Genomic DNA, 14,199 nt, shown 5'->3' with positions numbered 1-14,199 from the left:
CTCCTCTTGGCCGTGTGAAATAAATGGAAGGAAGACAATTTTGCTCATGAATATGTGATATCTATAGAAGAGGAAATTACATTGTTGAAGGTAATTCATCTCCAATAAATAGAGGCCTCATTCCTCTCATTTCATTCATTCCAAAGTTTTAGAGATTGAGAGCTTCTCTCTCTAGACTTGGTCGCCCCCTCTCCCTCTCTCTCTAAGTTCTTTTCGTTTTTGTTTTGGCACCTAGGTCCACATTTGACCTAGTGTTTTAGCTCTTCGACTCTTAGACTTGGTCTTGAGTCGTCGTATTTAAAAGTGCCCACACACTAATTCCTTTCTTTCTCGAGTGATTCTTGTGATAGAAACTTTCATGGTTGCTCGAGTTCTCGAGGAAAGAAGAGAGACGTGCTGCAAGGGGAGACGAACGTTTCGAACTTCCTAAGGCTTCTCAGTGTTCAAGCTTCTCAAAGGTTAGTAAACAAATAATGCTCATTAATAGTTTTTATCCATATGTACTTGCTCTTTGTCTAGGTTAGTAAAATCGTTTTACTTGTTTGAAAGAAAATTTTTAGATTCCGCCGCTTGCTCAAAGCGTGGGGAGATGAACGTTTCAATCTTCCTAAGGCTTCTCAACGTTCAAGCTTCGATAAAGGTTATTAAACGAGTAATGCTCTTTAATAGTTTTAATTTAAATATAAACATGTGCTTGCTCTTTGTCTAGGTTAGTAAAATCGTTTTACTTGTTTAAAAGAAAATTTTAAATTCGCCGCTTGCTTGAAGCGTTAAATTTTTTCTTAACCCTAGATCAATTCCAATAATTTGCTGCCTTGCCTGTCCACCAGAAGCACCGCACCATGGCATCCATTTCTCGACAAAGCCCCAGAGGTAGCTTATGGCCTGACATGAGATACAAGGGGATGTTGAGGGCCACTGATTTCACCAGAGTTGTACGAGCTTGATAGGAATGGAAGCGAGCCATCCAGCCCTCGAGATGGGCCGCAAGTTTGGTTTTGATGCCGGCGAAGCTCCTCGATTTATTTCGCCCGATAAACAGGGGGTTTCCCAGGTAAATTGAATCGCTTGTACAACGAGGCATACCTAGCTGCTGGTTCAGTCTCGCACGAAGCACCGGGTCGCAATTTTTAGAGAAGAAAATACCTGATTTTTTGGCATTCACTTGCTGACCCGACCAACTCTGATACTTGTCTAGGCAGCGTTGGAGCGTCTTCACTTCATCTTCCTTTGCTCGGCAGAATAACACTGTGTCATCGACGAACATAAGGTGGCTGATAGGCAGGGAATGCCTACCTATGATAATCCCATGGAGGTTGCCATTCGACTCTTCTTAGAGAAGGAGCCGCGAGAGCACCTCTGAGACCAGGATAAAGAGGAGCGGTGAGAGTGGGTCGCCTTGTTGAAGCGCGGGAAGGCTTGATCCTCTCGATCGGGCTGCCGTTGAGAAGAACTGCGAACGATGCCGTCTTCACGCACTCATTTACCAAGGATATAAATCTAGCCGAGAAGCCGTAGGCCTCATGGACTTTCCAGATGAAATGCCACTCGACCCTATCGTATGCCTTGTGCGTATCGATTTTTATCCCTATCAACCCACCATTTCCCTTCTTCTTCTTCTTCTTATTCTTCTTCTTCTTCATAATCGAGATAAGCTCTCTCGCAAGGGTGGAGCTTTCTCCAATCCACCTGCCTGGTATGAACGTTGATTGGGCTGGAGAAATAAGCTTGTCAATAATGCCGCAGAGCCTCCGGTGATGATCTTGGTGATAATCTTCGAGCCGAAATTACAAAGGCTAATTGGTCTTAGCTTATCCTAACTTGTGGCCCCAGGGGCCTTCGGAATCAGGACGACGTGAGCGTGGTTTGTCGCTCGAGGCAGCTTCCCGGAGTGGCGCAGAGCGCGTATTGATAAGTATCAGAGTTGGTCTGGTCAGCAAGTGAATGCCCAAAAATCAGGTATTTTCTTCTCTAAAAATTACAACCCGGCGGTTCGTGCGAGACTAGACCAACAGCTAGGTATGCCTCGTTGTGCAAGCAATTCACTTTACCTGGGAAACCCCCTGTTTATTGGGCGAAATAAATCGAGGAGCTTCGCCGATATCAAAACCAAAATCGCGGCCCATCTCGAGGGCTGGATGGATCGCTTCCTGTCCTATCAAGCTCGTACAACTCTGGTGAAATCAGTGGCCCTCAACATCCCCTTGTATCTCGCGGGCCATAAGCTACCTCTGGGGCTTTGTCGAGAAATGGATTCCATGGTGCGGCGCTTCTGGTGGACAGGCAAGGCAACAAATTGTATGAATTGATCTAGGGTTAAGAAAAGATCTAACGCTTCGAGCAAGCGGCGGAATTTAAAAATTTTCTTTTAAACGGGTAAAACGATTTTACTAACCTAGAAAAAGAGCAAGCACATGTTTATATTTAAATTAAAAATATTGAAGAGCATTACTCGTTTACTAACCTTTGTGAAGCTTAAACGTTGAGAAGCCTTAGGAAGGTTGAAACGTTCGTCTCCCCACGCAGCTCGTCTTTCTTCGTTTTTCGGGAAAACTCGAGTAACCACAAAAGTTTCTATCACAAGAATCACTCGAGAAAAAAAGGAATTAGTGTATGGGCACTTTTAAACACGACAACTCAAGAACAAGTCTAAGAGTCGAAGAGCAAAAACACTAGTTCAAATGTGGACATAGGTGCCAAAACAAAAACGGAAAGAACATAGAGAGAAAGGGAGATGGGTGGCCAAGTCTAGAGAGTAAAGCTCTCAATCTCTAAAACTTTGGAATGAATGAAATGAGAGGAATCATGGCTCTATTTATAGGGGAGGAATTACCTTCAACAATGTAATTTCCTCTTCTATCGAATATCACATATTCATGAGCAAAATTGTCTTTATTTCCTTAGAGTCACACGGCCAAGACTTGCCAAGGAAGTCCTTGGATTTGTTTCCTCTTTTGTCTTGCTCTCACCTTCCCTTGCATTTGTTGGAATTGATCTAGGGTTTAAGAAAAAGTTTAACGCTTCGGTAAGCGGCGGAATTTTAAAAATTTTCTTTTACAAGTAAAACAGTTTTTACTAATCTAGACAAAGAGCAAGCACATGTAAATAAAAACTAATATGAGCATAAAAGATTACTAACCTTTTAGAAGCTTGAACGTTGAGAAGCTTTTGGAAAAGGTTGCAACGTTCGTATCTCCTCGCAGCACGTCTCTCTTCCTTCCTCGGCAACTCGAGCAACCACCAAAGTTTCTATCACTAAATCACTCGAGAGAAAAGGAATTAGTGTGTGGGCAGTATTAAACACTACGACTTAAGAACGAGTCTTGAAGTCGAAGAGCTAAACACTAGGTCAAATGAGGACCTAGGTGCCAAAACAATAAAACGAAATTGAATAGAGAGAGAGAGAGTAGAGGGGCGGCCAAGTCTAGAGAGAGAAGCTCTCAATCTCTAAAACTCTGGATGAATGAAATTTGTGGAATGAGGCTCCTATTTATAGGAGAGGTCTCACCTTCAATAAGGTAGTTTCCTCTTCTATAGAATATCACATATTCATGAGCCAATTTCCCTTTTTCTTTCATGAGGTACACGGCCAAGACTTACCAAGTAAGTCCATGGATTTGTTTCCTCTTTTATTTGCTTCTCCCTTGACTCCTCTTGGGCGCCCACATTGATTTCCTCTTAGGGGAAATTTGTTTCCTCTTTTTCTTTTGGAAAGTATCTTCATACATTCATGCACAAAATATTCTCTCTTTCTTTGGGTATGTTGGGCGCCTATTTCGATTCTAGAAGGGGCTTCTAGAAGCTCCTTCATTTGTTCAAGACAACATGAAAATGGCCCATTAAGAATTTTCAATAAAATTCTTATGAAATGAAATTAATCCACAAGGCCCAATGATCAAGTCATGGCCGAGTGCTATTGAGTCATCAAATGACCTTGTCAAAAAAAATTATTGACATTCATTTCATCCTATGTCTCAAAAGACAAAAATACCCTTTTGGCAATTTTCACAAAACTTGTCTCGTTCTTGTTTTGACTTAGCTTCTAGTTTAACTATTCCTACTCGATGTGATTCGTGACAGTGACCTCATGGATCCAAATGAACAAAGCTTGAGCTAAACACTTGGACTCAAAAGTTCACAAACCTTTTCCAAGTTTAGCTTAATGTCAACTGACTCCACCAAAGAGTTGACACTGAAAATCTCTCGGTTCAAGTGAATTTATTTTCTACTCAAGAATTCAACCAAATTATGATGAGCGAATCCACTGAATATTATCTATGTTTACCATTCATGAATATCATCAGCTAGTCGGGATTTACGAAATTACCATTTTACCCTTCTAGCTGTTATTTCTTCAACTCCTTTGTCGCTTGTGAATAAGTTAGAAACAATGTATTGATGAGGAGCTAACAAGTCACATTGTTTCATCCAAAAGAGTCAAGACTCAATTTGGACACTGGCCAGTTCATTTATTCACACTCCATGGAACAAAGCATGAGGTGATATACATTGCATTTCAGCAATCTTGTACATGAATTCCATATCTATGAGAACTTCACAAAGTTACTCATGACATTCTCACAACTTAGTACTTCACCAATAGGCCATATACGGAATCACATAGTGAGCCCGAACTCTGACTTTCTCAAATGAGAATACATAAGCTGTGAAATGGCATGTCTCATTTCAGGATTAAGGTAAGCACGATGCAATTCATACGTAGTGACTTCGAGACATAAGAGGTTAAATGGTTTGTTCTTATTTTGTCTCTAGAAGTGCACTGGTCAATTTAGTACCTTCGGAAGATACCTAGAAGAACTATAGACTCTCCAACTCTCAATGCCTCATAACCAGACATCATAGATTCTTCTAACAATCATACTGAGGTCAATAGTCCTTTGACCCTTAGATTGCGAATGTATCATTTTAAGCAAACTACGAAGAGTTTGTTCATGCAAATCTACATTTGTCTCTTCGTAAGTTGTTAAGTTTGTTTATGGACTAAAGACTAATGTTTTATCATAAAGCTTCAGACAAGGAAGATTGAATGAACGTTTCAACTTTTATTAATAAATAAGCAATTACGAGCAAGAGTCTTCATGAGACTTTATTACATCAAATGTACAAAATAAAGACTACAACTCTTCTTGTGGCACCATTGACAACAGCATTGCCGCCCACCTATTTCCTTATAGAGGAAATTTGTTTCCTTTTTTTTCTTTTGGCAATTATCTTCATACATCAATGCACAAAATTGGTCTCTCTTTCTCTCTTGTTTTGACGGCCACCTCTTCTAGAAGGAGTTTCTAGATGCTTCTACATTTGTTCATGACAGCATAAGAAAAGGCCCATTAAGAATTTTCATATAAAATTCCATGAAATGAAATTAATCCTCAAGGCCCAATAATCTTATTATGGCCGAGTGGAATGTGTCATTATATGACAATGTCAAAAAATTTATTGACATTCATTTCATCCTATGTCCAAAAAGACAAAAATACCCTTTAGACAATTTTCGTAAAACTTGTCTCGTTCTTGTTTTGATTTAGCTTCTAGTTTAACTAATCCTACTCGATATGATTTGTGACAGTGACCTCATGGATCCAAATGAACAAAGCTTGACCTAACATACTTGGATTTAAAAGTTCAGAAACATTTTCCAAGTTTACCTTAATGTCAACTGACTCCACTAAAGAGTTGACACTGAGAATCTCTCGGTTCAAATGAATTTATTTTCTACTCAAGAATTCAACTTAATTGTGATGAGTGGATCCACTGAATATTTTCTATGTTTACCCTTCATGAATATCATCAGGTAGTCGGGATTTACAAAATTACCATTTTACCCTTCTAGCTGTTATTTCTTCACAAAGTTACTCATGACATGTCTCATTTCAGGATTGAGGTAAGCATGATGCAATTCATACGCAGTGAATTCGAGACATAAGAGGTTAAATGGTTTGTTCTTATTCTGTCTCTAGAAGTGCACTGGTCAATTCAGTACCTTTGGAAGAGATCTAGAAGAACTATAGAGTCTCCAACTCTCAATGTCTCATAACCAGACATCATAGATTCTCCTAACAATCGTACTGAGATCAATATTCCTTTGATCCTTAGATTGTGAATATGCAGTTTTAAGCAAACCATGAAGAGTTTGTTCATGCAAATCTACATTTGTCTCTTCATGTGTTGCTAGGTTTGTTTAAGGACTATAGACTATAGATTATCATAAAGCTTCAAATAGACAAGGAAGAATAAATGAACGTTTCAACTTTTATTTATAAATAAGCAGTTACAAGCAAGAGTCTTCGTAAGACTATATTACATCAAATGTACATAAATAGAGACTACAACTCTTCTTGTGGGCACCATTGACAACAGGGCTCTCTATATTCCTTAATTAAAAGCCCATGATCAAGGGGCGTTGCCTGGGCAGCACACACCATTTGGGCTTGTGGTTTCTCAAGGCCGAAAAGGGTAGGGCAGGTTGCTCCTTTCTAGGTACGAGTTGGGGCCACCTTTTCTGAACCGCCTATGTCACCCCCTGTCTCAGCCCCCATTCCTCTAGACCTACCTCGTTCAGGGTTATTTGCCACTATGACTTCTGACATCTCTGGGAATGTCGCGCCGCTAATTTATAGGTCCTCCAGACTACGAATTTGCTGAGGGGTTTCACTAGGAGTCGCCACGTGGTGATTGTGGTCCTTGGTGGTTGAGGGGACATGCACAGGAGCCACGTGGCGTTTGTGGTCCCTGGAAGGTCCAGGTTGGGTTTCGATGAGCAGAGCTCGTCTAGCTTCGGTCCTCGTCGTCAAAGGGATCTTGCTCGTGTTGGTCTGGAGAGTCGCCGCCGGCTCAGAGCTGATCAGTTTCAATTCCGGCGATGCAAGCTTTCCCACCTGATCTTCCAAACCATCGTAGCAAGTACCCGGACCCGCCTCTGCAAAAACCCATTTACCATACATTTTCACCACCGGTGAGTGCAGAGCCCTCACCGCCACCCATGCCTCCTTCTTGCATTCACCCTCATCGTGCCCAATCAGACCGCATTTGAAGCATAGTCGGCCCAACTTCTCGAACTTGCACTGGATCCATAGTGGGTGTCGTTCTTCTCGCTCCAAAAAGAGACCCGCCAAAAGTGGTTTTGTGATATCGACCTCCACTTTGACTCAGAGATGATCTTTCCTTGTGCCTGCAAAGCTGATAACAGAGCCCACCATGTTCGCAAGACTGCGCGCACAGTGCTCATTCAAATAACCCGGTGGAAGCCAGGTAAGACGGAGCCAGAAGGGGGAGGACAAAAAAACGATCTCCTCGGCGAGAAGATCCGCTGGCCAAGGGGTGAGCAGCATCAAGGCTCTTTTAATGTTCCAGGGTCGTCCTTCCATGATCCTCTCCAAGTCTTCCTTGGCCTCGAATTTAAACTGTAATATCCATGGTTTGATTTCCTTCACAAACCATGCTTTGCGGCATCTCCACACTACGCAGAAAACATTGTGAACTCGCTTTACACCTGGGGGTCTTGAAGAGACTACCTTTCCCGCTAGGAGCCATTCACCTTTGAAGTTGCTTCCTTGTTCACTTTCGTCTGGGATGGTGAGGTTTCTGGCTAAAAAGGACGCTGTTTGGCCAACAACCTCCTACAGCTACGGTGTGTCTCCCAAACCCAGATTCTCCATCTCAAGAGGCTAGCTATCCCACTCAACTACCATGTTTCCCTTTGTGTTTCCCGAAATGTGTATTCACTCAATGTGTTTCCCGAGAATAGTGTCTCTCTAAGAGTTTCCCTGGAAAAAGATAGCAAAAACTAAAAGAAACTCTTGCGGCGCCGGGTATTAGGCTAAAAGTCACAATCTCACAAGGAGAACTAGAGTGAAAAAAACTTGTTTTTCATATCTCCCACCCAAAAAATGCCAATTTAAGCATCGGTATTCTTCACTTTTTTAAGTGTTATTGTATGAGCGCTAAATCTGTTGCAACAAATTTCCTATTTTTTAGCACTCAAAAGCAAGCAAGTCAAACCCAAAAAGGGAAAAAGAGCGACAGACCAGGTGTCAACTGTCGTCTACCACCATCAACGTCACTTGTTCCCTTCACTCGCTAAGTACAAAATAAACCATACCTGATATCTCATCGTTTGGCGATCAAATGAACAACAAAGAGAAACAATATTGTAGCTCTCGTCAACAACGCTAGCATGCAAACTCGAGAGTCGAGAAAAGGACGGAGTCAGTTAGGCCACCCGGACTATAGCCCCGTCAAACTTTTTTTTTTTTTTTTAAATTATTTTTTACCTTAAACATTTACAAATTAGTCGTATGAATTTTTTTCTTGCTTTTCAGTCCCCTTGGTTTACTTTTCTAGCTCTATCCCTGTCAAAAGTAACCACACCACTTAATGAGAATCAATTTTTTATTGTTAAGAAAGAAAGTCACAATAAAGAATAACCAATGTCAAGAGATTAAAACAATTGGTCCGGTTTGGTTCGGTTTGATTTTTTTTTTTATTCGAGATGATCATGGGGCTTAATTGACATGAACAAGGCGGCGTACTGCATGAGACGTCGCTCGGTGGTGTTGGGGTCGGGGACGGGTCGGCTGGTCCGAAAGCGGTACCTGCGCCAGGCCAGCTGGACGTTGACCGCGGCCCACGTCCGCCAGTTGGAGGAGTAATAGCGGGCTGTGCGCTTGAGCCGCTCGTTGGCGAATTTGTAGCGGAAGTGGTCGGTGATGTACTTGAGGTCATCAGACGAGAGCCCAAAGGCCTCGGCCGATTCGATGCAGGTGAAGGTAGCGGAGGAGGCAGGCAGGCGGTCTAGGAACGGCCGGCGGAGGCACCACGACAGCAGCTCGTCCCCAAGAAACCCGCCTGGCTCCACAACGCTCGTCGCCACCATCCCTTTGCTTAGGTTTTGGTTCCGCCGGACGCGTCCCCGCACCACAAATACCATCCTCGGCACCGGATCTCCTTCCCTTATTATCTGCCGCGTAAAAATAGATAAGAATATTACTTTGTCCGCTAGGAATAAATATATATATATATATATTATATATATATATATATATATATATATATTTTACATAAATCAATGAATTCATCTTCTCATTTACAGTAGATGAATGTACTTGCATGATTTTTTTTGTTTTGTTATTATTAGTGATTGAATTACCACTTGGGTAAAATCCTCTTAAGAACTAAATTAAATTTGTTTGAGCACCTTTTCATCTTTGGTGAAGACGAGAGGCTTGACTCTATCACAAATGTTGTCAAGAATGAGCTCGTCCAAGTTGTGAAACAGAGGAACCTACAAAATACATGAAACATTTATATCTTAATAGAAAAACTCAAATAAAGATAAAGCATCTTGTTGGAGGAACATAAAATAAGATACAAAAAGAGGACATGATAATATAAATTCTTACTTTCTTGATGAGGTCTAGACAAAGGTAACGCTTGATGTCTCGGCGGAGGCCCTCGGGCAAGTCGTGGAGAAGCTCCATCTGGTCCTCACCGCCCAAAGCGGTGTAGCGTTGTCGCTCGTATCGCCGCACTCTGTGCCTCAAGCTTGATGGAAGCTGCCTCCGCTTCATCCACCACTCCATGTCCCGGCACCGAAGCTGCAGTTTCCTCTTCTTCGCCATCACCGCATGCAAAAACACCTTCAAAAACACACGCACATTCAAACTTGTCCTATCATATCCAGCCTAAGTTAATCATCAAAAAGGAGAAAAGACATCTACCTGAATGTTTCCTATTAATAGTGTGAAGAGAAGCAATCCAGCTAGGACAATGCATATGCTGAAGATCACTTCCATCCAGTGGCTTGTGGGCTCGAGATCATTCCCAAATGTACTGAAAGATGTTTGAAGGAGCACATAATATAATAGACCCTTAATTTCATAAAAAAACAAAAAAAAATAGGCACAAAAACAGGGAAGACAGGATATAGATTCCTGGGCATGAGCTACAAACTTAAGAAGCAATTAATGAATATTTGTTCCTGTTATTCTATTTACTGAAATGCGACTTTGTTGAGCTCAAAACTGTGTACATTTGTTTTACCATCTCATGGAGAGTTACCTAAGGGTCATCAAGCCCCAGAAGATGGGGTAGAGAATCTTGACGGCGGTAGAGTTGCTGGAGATGACGGGGAGTGCCCATTGGTAGATGCCGTAGTTGAAGGAGCCGTGGACGTCAAGGCAGAGGGGCTTGCGGACCATGGTGGAGTTTCCGATGCCACCACCGCAGGGGCTCCCAACGGTGGCCGCCGGAGCCAGAAACTGGTAGCACACCTCATCCCTGCACGCCAGCGACAGGTTGCAGCTCACGCTCTTCTCGCAGTGCTGCTTCAGACACGACGCTACCCTCTGGATCGCCAGCACATACCAACACCCCCCCGCCACCTAACACACATACACACACACACGCACACCAATTCGCGATGAGACGGTTATTAATTAACTCACCATCTTATACACTTTGTTAAGCCTCTTCCTTTTTTCGTAACATGTTTATTTGAGTTTTGTGAGCTTTGATATCCTCTTTTTTTTTAGTATTTTTAGATGGAATCACGTGGCATTGAATAAGAATACAGATCAAGTCTCTACATGTTGTTATATTTGTAAATAAAAACTAATATATATATATATATATATATATATATATGTATATGTATATATATATGTATATATATATGGTTGCAGGCACTAGGAGGCAGCTAAGGACTAAGGGGGCGAATGCCCCCTGAGTTTTGAAAATTGTGATTTATACTCCAGTTTATTTTTATTTTTTTATTTTTGGGCTATGTTTTTAAAGTTGCCTCTTAAATTACTTTTCAAACTTCAGTTTCAGGACAGAGGATTCGGATTCACAAATGTTAATCTTTTTTAATTATAAATATTAATTTGAACTTCACTTGTGGTCTACTATTTTGGTCTCTTTTACTTTACCCCTCGTACATCATATATTTTTAACATTCGCCCCCCTTTAAATTTGAATTCTAGCTCTGTCTCTGCGGAGTGGGGCTCGGGGTTTGGTTGAGAAAAAAGGAGTTCGTGTGTGTGTGTGTACTCACGTGAGAGGCGATGAAGTAGGCGATGAGGTTGAGGCCGAAGCCCCACCAGATGGTGCCGAAGATGTATCCCGTCACCTTTTGCATTCTTCTCATCAGGCAAATGCTGTGATACACTTTCGGCAGGAATTGGAACAGAAACATCATCAACAGGATCGTCATTATCAGCTTTATCTTCTCTTCCCTTATCAAATTCGGCAGTACTAACCAAAACACAGCCTGCTCAACCAACCAACACAAAAACAAATTTACCGAGTTAATTACGTAGGTACATGAGAATGAGAGAGTTTTCACTGTAGAGTTAAATTCGTTCTCTTTGTCTATATGTTCTCGAATTTCAGCCGCAGAAAAAATATCTGATGTTTTAAGTAGCACGTCACATGCAAAAATAAAAAATATGTATATCATAGATGTACAATTGTCTTTGAAAAAGTGCTAGAATTAGCACTGTACAGCAGTGACGACTCAGAAACAGAAGTACCACATACAAAGAGACAGCATAGCATTATCATTATTTATTGGCGGTTCACAGTCTTGTTCAAGTTGCTCAATCATATTATTATTATAATAACTAAAGCAAGGAAATGTATAGCGGAGAAACCGAGGGCTGGACTGCCATTTCAACATCGTTAAGGTAACGTCATGAAGTGAATGAGAGACTGAAACAACAATAATCGGGATATTCGATTTTTTTTTCGGAATTGATTTCCACGTGTTGACACGTGAGTGGATCGTCACTAATCGTGAATCGAGACAAATAGCATTGCTCTTTTTTTTTCATCTCAAATTCGAAAGATATTACTAGTTGGACTAAGTAGATTTAAGGAATACGATTAGAAAGATATTACTACTAGTTGGACCGAATTAATTGAGAAATTTAAAATTATATGATCTACAATGATCAAAGTCGGGCATATATATTTTTATTGCAGTAATTTGGTCCAATAGATTATATTTTCACCAAAAAAATGAAATAAAAACCGAATGAATTCAATTCATATTTTAAAAAATTTATCTTATAAAAACAGAGTTCTTTTTCAAACACCGAAAAAGAAAGAAAATTATGTGAACGAACGAACGGTGTCGCATGGTTTTTCATTCAAAATAACAATAAAGACAATAACAACATTTCATTAAGTATCTCATTTGACAAAACGTCACTTATATATAATTACCTGAGGAACTGGGAGAATAACGAAGGCGTCGAACCAAAACCCCCTGAGCGACCGAACATAATGCGCTGCGATAGCGCGTGCGTCCCACACGAGTTTCCCACACCCAACCACAAGCGAGTCGCGTGAAACGTACGCGGTCCGAAACTCGAGGTACACGTGGCAAACGTGGACGGCATCGACGCAAGTCCGGAGCGCCGTCACAAGCGCCGCCAAGCCGCCGTCCATGTAGAGACACGGCGCTCCGCCGCGCCCGACGGAGAGCGCGTAGAAGAAGAGCGGGTCGACGGCCAAGGCCATCCCACGCGCCAGAAGGAAGGCGCGGTTCCACCTCTGCACGCGCTTGCCGCGCGGGTCGAGAACGCCGCCGGGCCTACGGCGGCGATTCTTGACCGCGACGGAGGATATCAGATCCTTCTTGAGGTCCGTGCGAGAGCTGATTGGAACGAGAGAAGTTCCGGCGCAGGCTTCCCACTGCGGCTGGAGACTGCCGGCCTCGTCGCAGCTCGTGGAGTGGAACGCCGGCACTCCCGCCTGAGTGCACGCGTAACACTCCGCCGCCGGTAACCTCCGCCGTCCTATTCCGCCGGAGAATTCATTTGTGCTGCTGTCTGAATCTTGCCTGCTGACGTGCGGTCTCTGTATCTCAATCCACCTGTATACACGTATACACAGTTTTTAATTATCGACTCTTAGCAGAATTTTTTTTCTTTTTTACTCGGTCTGAAATACCGCGAGTGACTCAAGTATTAATATAAATGTTATGTATATGTGTATATGTGTGTACCTTGGAAGAGAGAAGGGGAGATCGTTGGAGGAGGAAGAGGGCATGATGATGATGATAGCAGTTGAGGGAGGAGATCAGGAACCATGGGATGGGAGAGAGAGGGTTTGAAGGAGGTGATGACTTGAGTGATACTAACTATTGAGTTGGGGGTTGGAATGGGAAATATATAGAAATGTTGCGGAGAATGATTGATTAGTGAAGACGGAAAAGAGAGAGAGAGAGAGAGAGAGAGAGAGAGAGGGAGGGCTGTTTTTGTTTGGACTTTGTTTGTCTGTCATTCAGGACCTGCACATGAAGTTATAAATGTAGAGAGACTATTTTTTTTTCTTCATTCTTCTTCCTACGGAAATTATTTTGAGGAGTTCTGGGCTGTGGGGCCCAGAGTGGGCCCCGCTCGATTCACTCTTTCTTTTTTTTTTTTTTTTTTTGAACATCTCGATTCACTCTTTCTAGGTGTCATAATTATTGATCCATGGGATGTAGCCACCAAAATCCCTCCTTTCAAAAAATAAAATAAAAAATAAAAACAATGCCCTTTATTGAGATCATGTATCTAGAAAGTTAATTAGATTTTTCCAAATGATTCATAACTAGCATGTTTATGTACATAATAATTTTATTTAAATTTATGGGGATCAAGCATATAGCCGATTTAAACCTCTCTTGTGATAAAATTTAATAACTAAATTATCTAAAAAACAAGAAAATAGTTCAAGCAAAAGGAGGACGCATATGCACTATATATACTATGAAGATGTCAGACAAATTTAAGCCATTATTTTAATAATTAAGTTATAATTTTAATTGAAGATAGCTATTTAGTTATTTCATACAATTTTTTCTAATTTTTTTTTTTCAATATAATTTCTCTCTATTCTTACTGTATGATTTTTTTGAAATCTAATATTAATCTTGTTGTGGTTCTTTTTCATATAATTAGAGGACTAGTGTGTAAAAAAAAATTCTGATGAGCCAATTTATAAATTTTAAGATATTTTTTTAATTAGGAAAAAAGTAATATATATATATATATATATATATACGAAATTACGGACAAAAGGATAGTTACACAATAATTTTATTTTATTTTTATCAAAGTTGTATCATCATCAATATATCTTTAACACTACTACAAATTAACATATTGGGTGCGGAAGGGTATTAGGTGC

At 41.1% G+C, this 14,199-nt stretch overlaps 1 protein-coding gene across 1 annotated transcript; it reads right to left on the bottom strand.

Moving 5' to 3' along the window:
* Positions 1-8,394: 8,394 nt before the first annotated feature.
* LOC149407914 (cyclic nucleotide-gated ion channel 2-like) lies at positions 8,395-13,300 on the bottom strand. The gene is made up of 8 exons (XM_089616012.1): positions 13,031-13,300; positions 12,247-12,898; positions 11,075-11,290; positions 10,081-10,403; positions 9,741-9,852; positions 9,423-9,659; positions 9,218-9,304; positions 8,395-8,980 (listed from the first exon to the last, which is right to left on the bottom strand). The coding sequence occupies exons 1-8, from the start codon at positions 13,072-13,074 to the stop codon at positions 8,504-8,506; spliced, it is 2,148 nt and encodes a 715-aa protein (XP_089472138.1). The 5' UTR covers positions 13,075-13,300; the 3' UTR covers positions 8,395-8,503.
* Positions 13,301-14,199: the final 899 nt, after the last annotated feature.

The sequence above is a fragment of the Urtica dioica genome, chromosome 1, assembly GCF_054948205.1.
Source record: "Urtica dioica subsp. dioica isolate 48M chromosome 1, U.dioica_male_clone48M_v1_H2, whole genome shotgun sequence".
Taxonomy (NCBI): Eukaryota; Viridiplantae; Streptophyta; class Magnoliopsida; order Rosales; family Urticaceae; genus Urtica; species Urtica dioica.
The sequence above is the reverse complement of the archived record's forward strand: the minus strand, read 5'-3'. Positions and strand labels throughout refer to the sequence as shown.

What these genes read in the sequence shown, in the direction of transcription:
- LOC149407914 (XM_089616012.1), bottom strand. Translation starts at nt 13,074, where the DNA reads ATGCCCTCTTCCTCCTCCAACGATCTCCCCTTCTCTCTTCCAAG. An exon ending in TATTAATAGGAAACATTCAG is followed by an intron (nt 9,660 to 9,740) that starts GTAGATGTCTTT and finishes GTGTTTTTGAAG; the next exon opens with GTGTTTTTGCATGCGGTGAT. An exon ending in TCTTCACCAAAGATGAAAAG is followed by an intron (nt 8,981 to 9,217) that starts GTGCTCAAACAA and finishes TTTACGCGGCAG; the next exon opens with ATAATAAGGGAAGGAGATCC.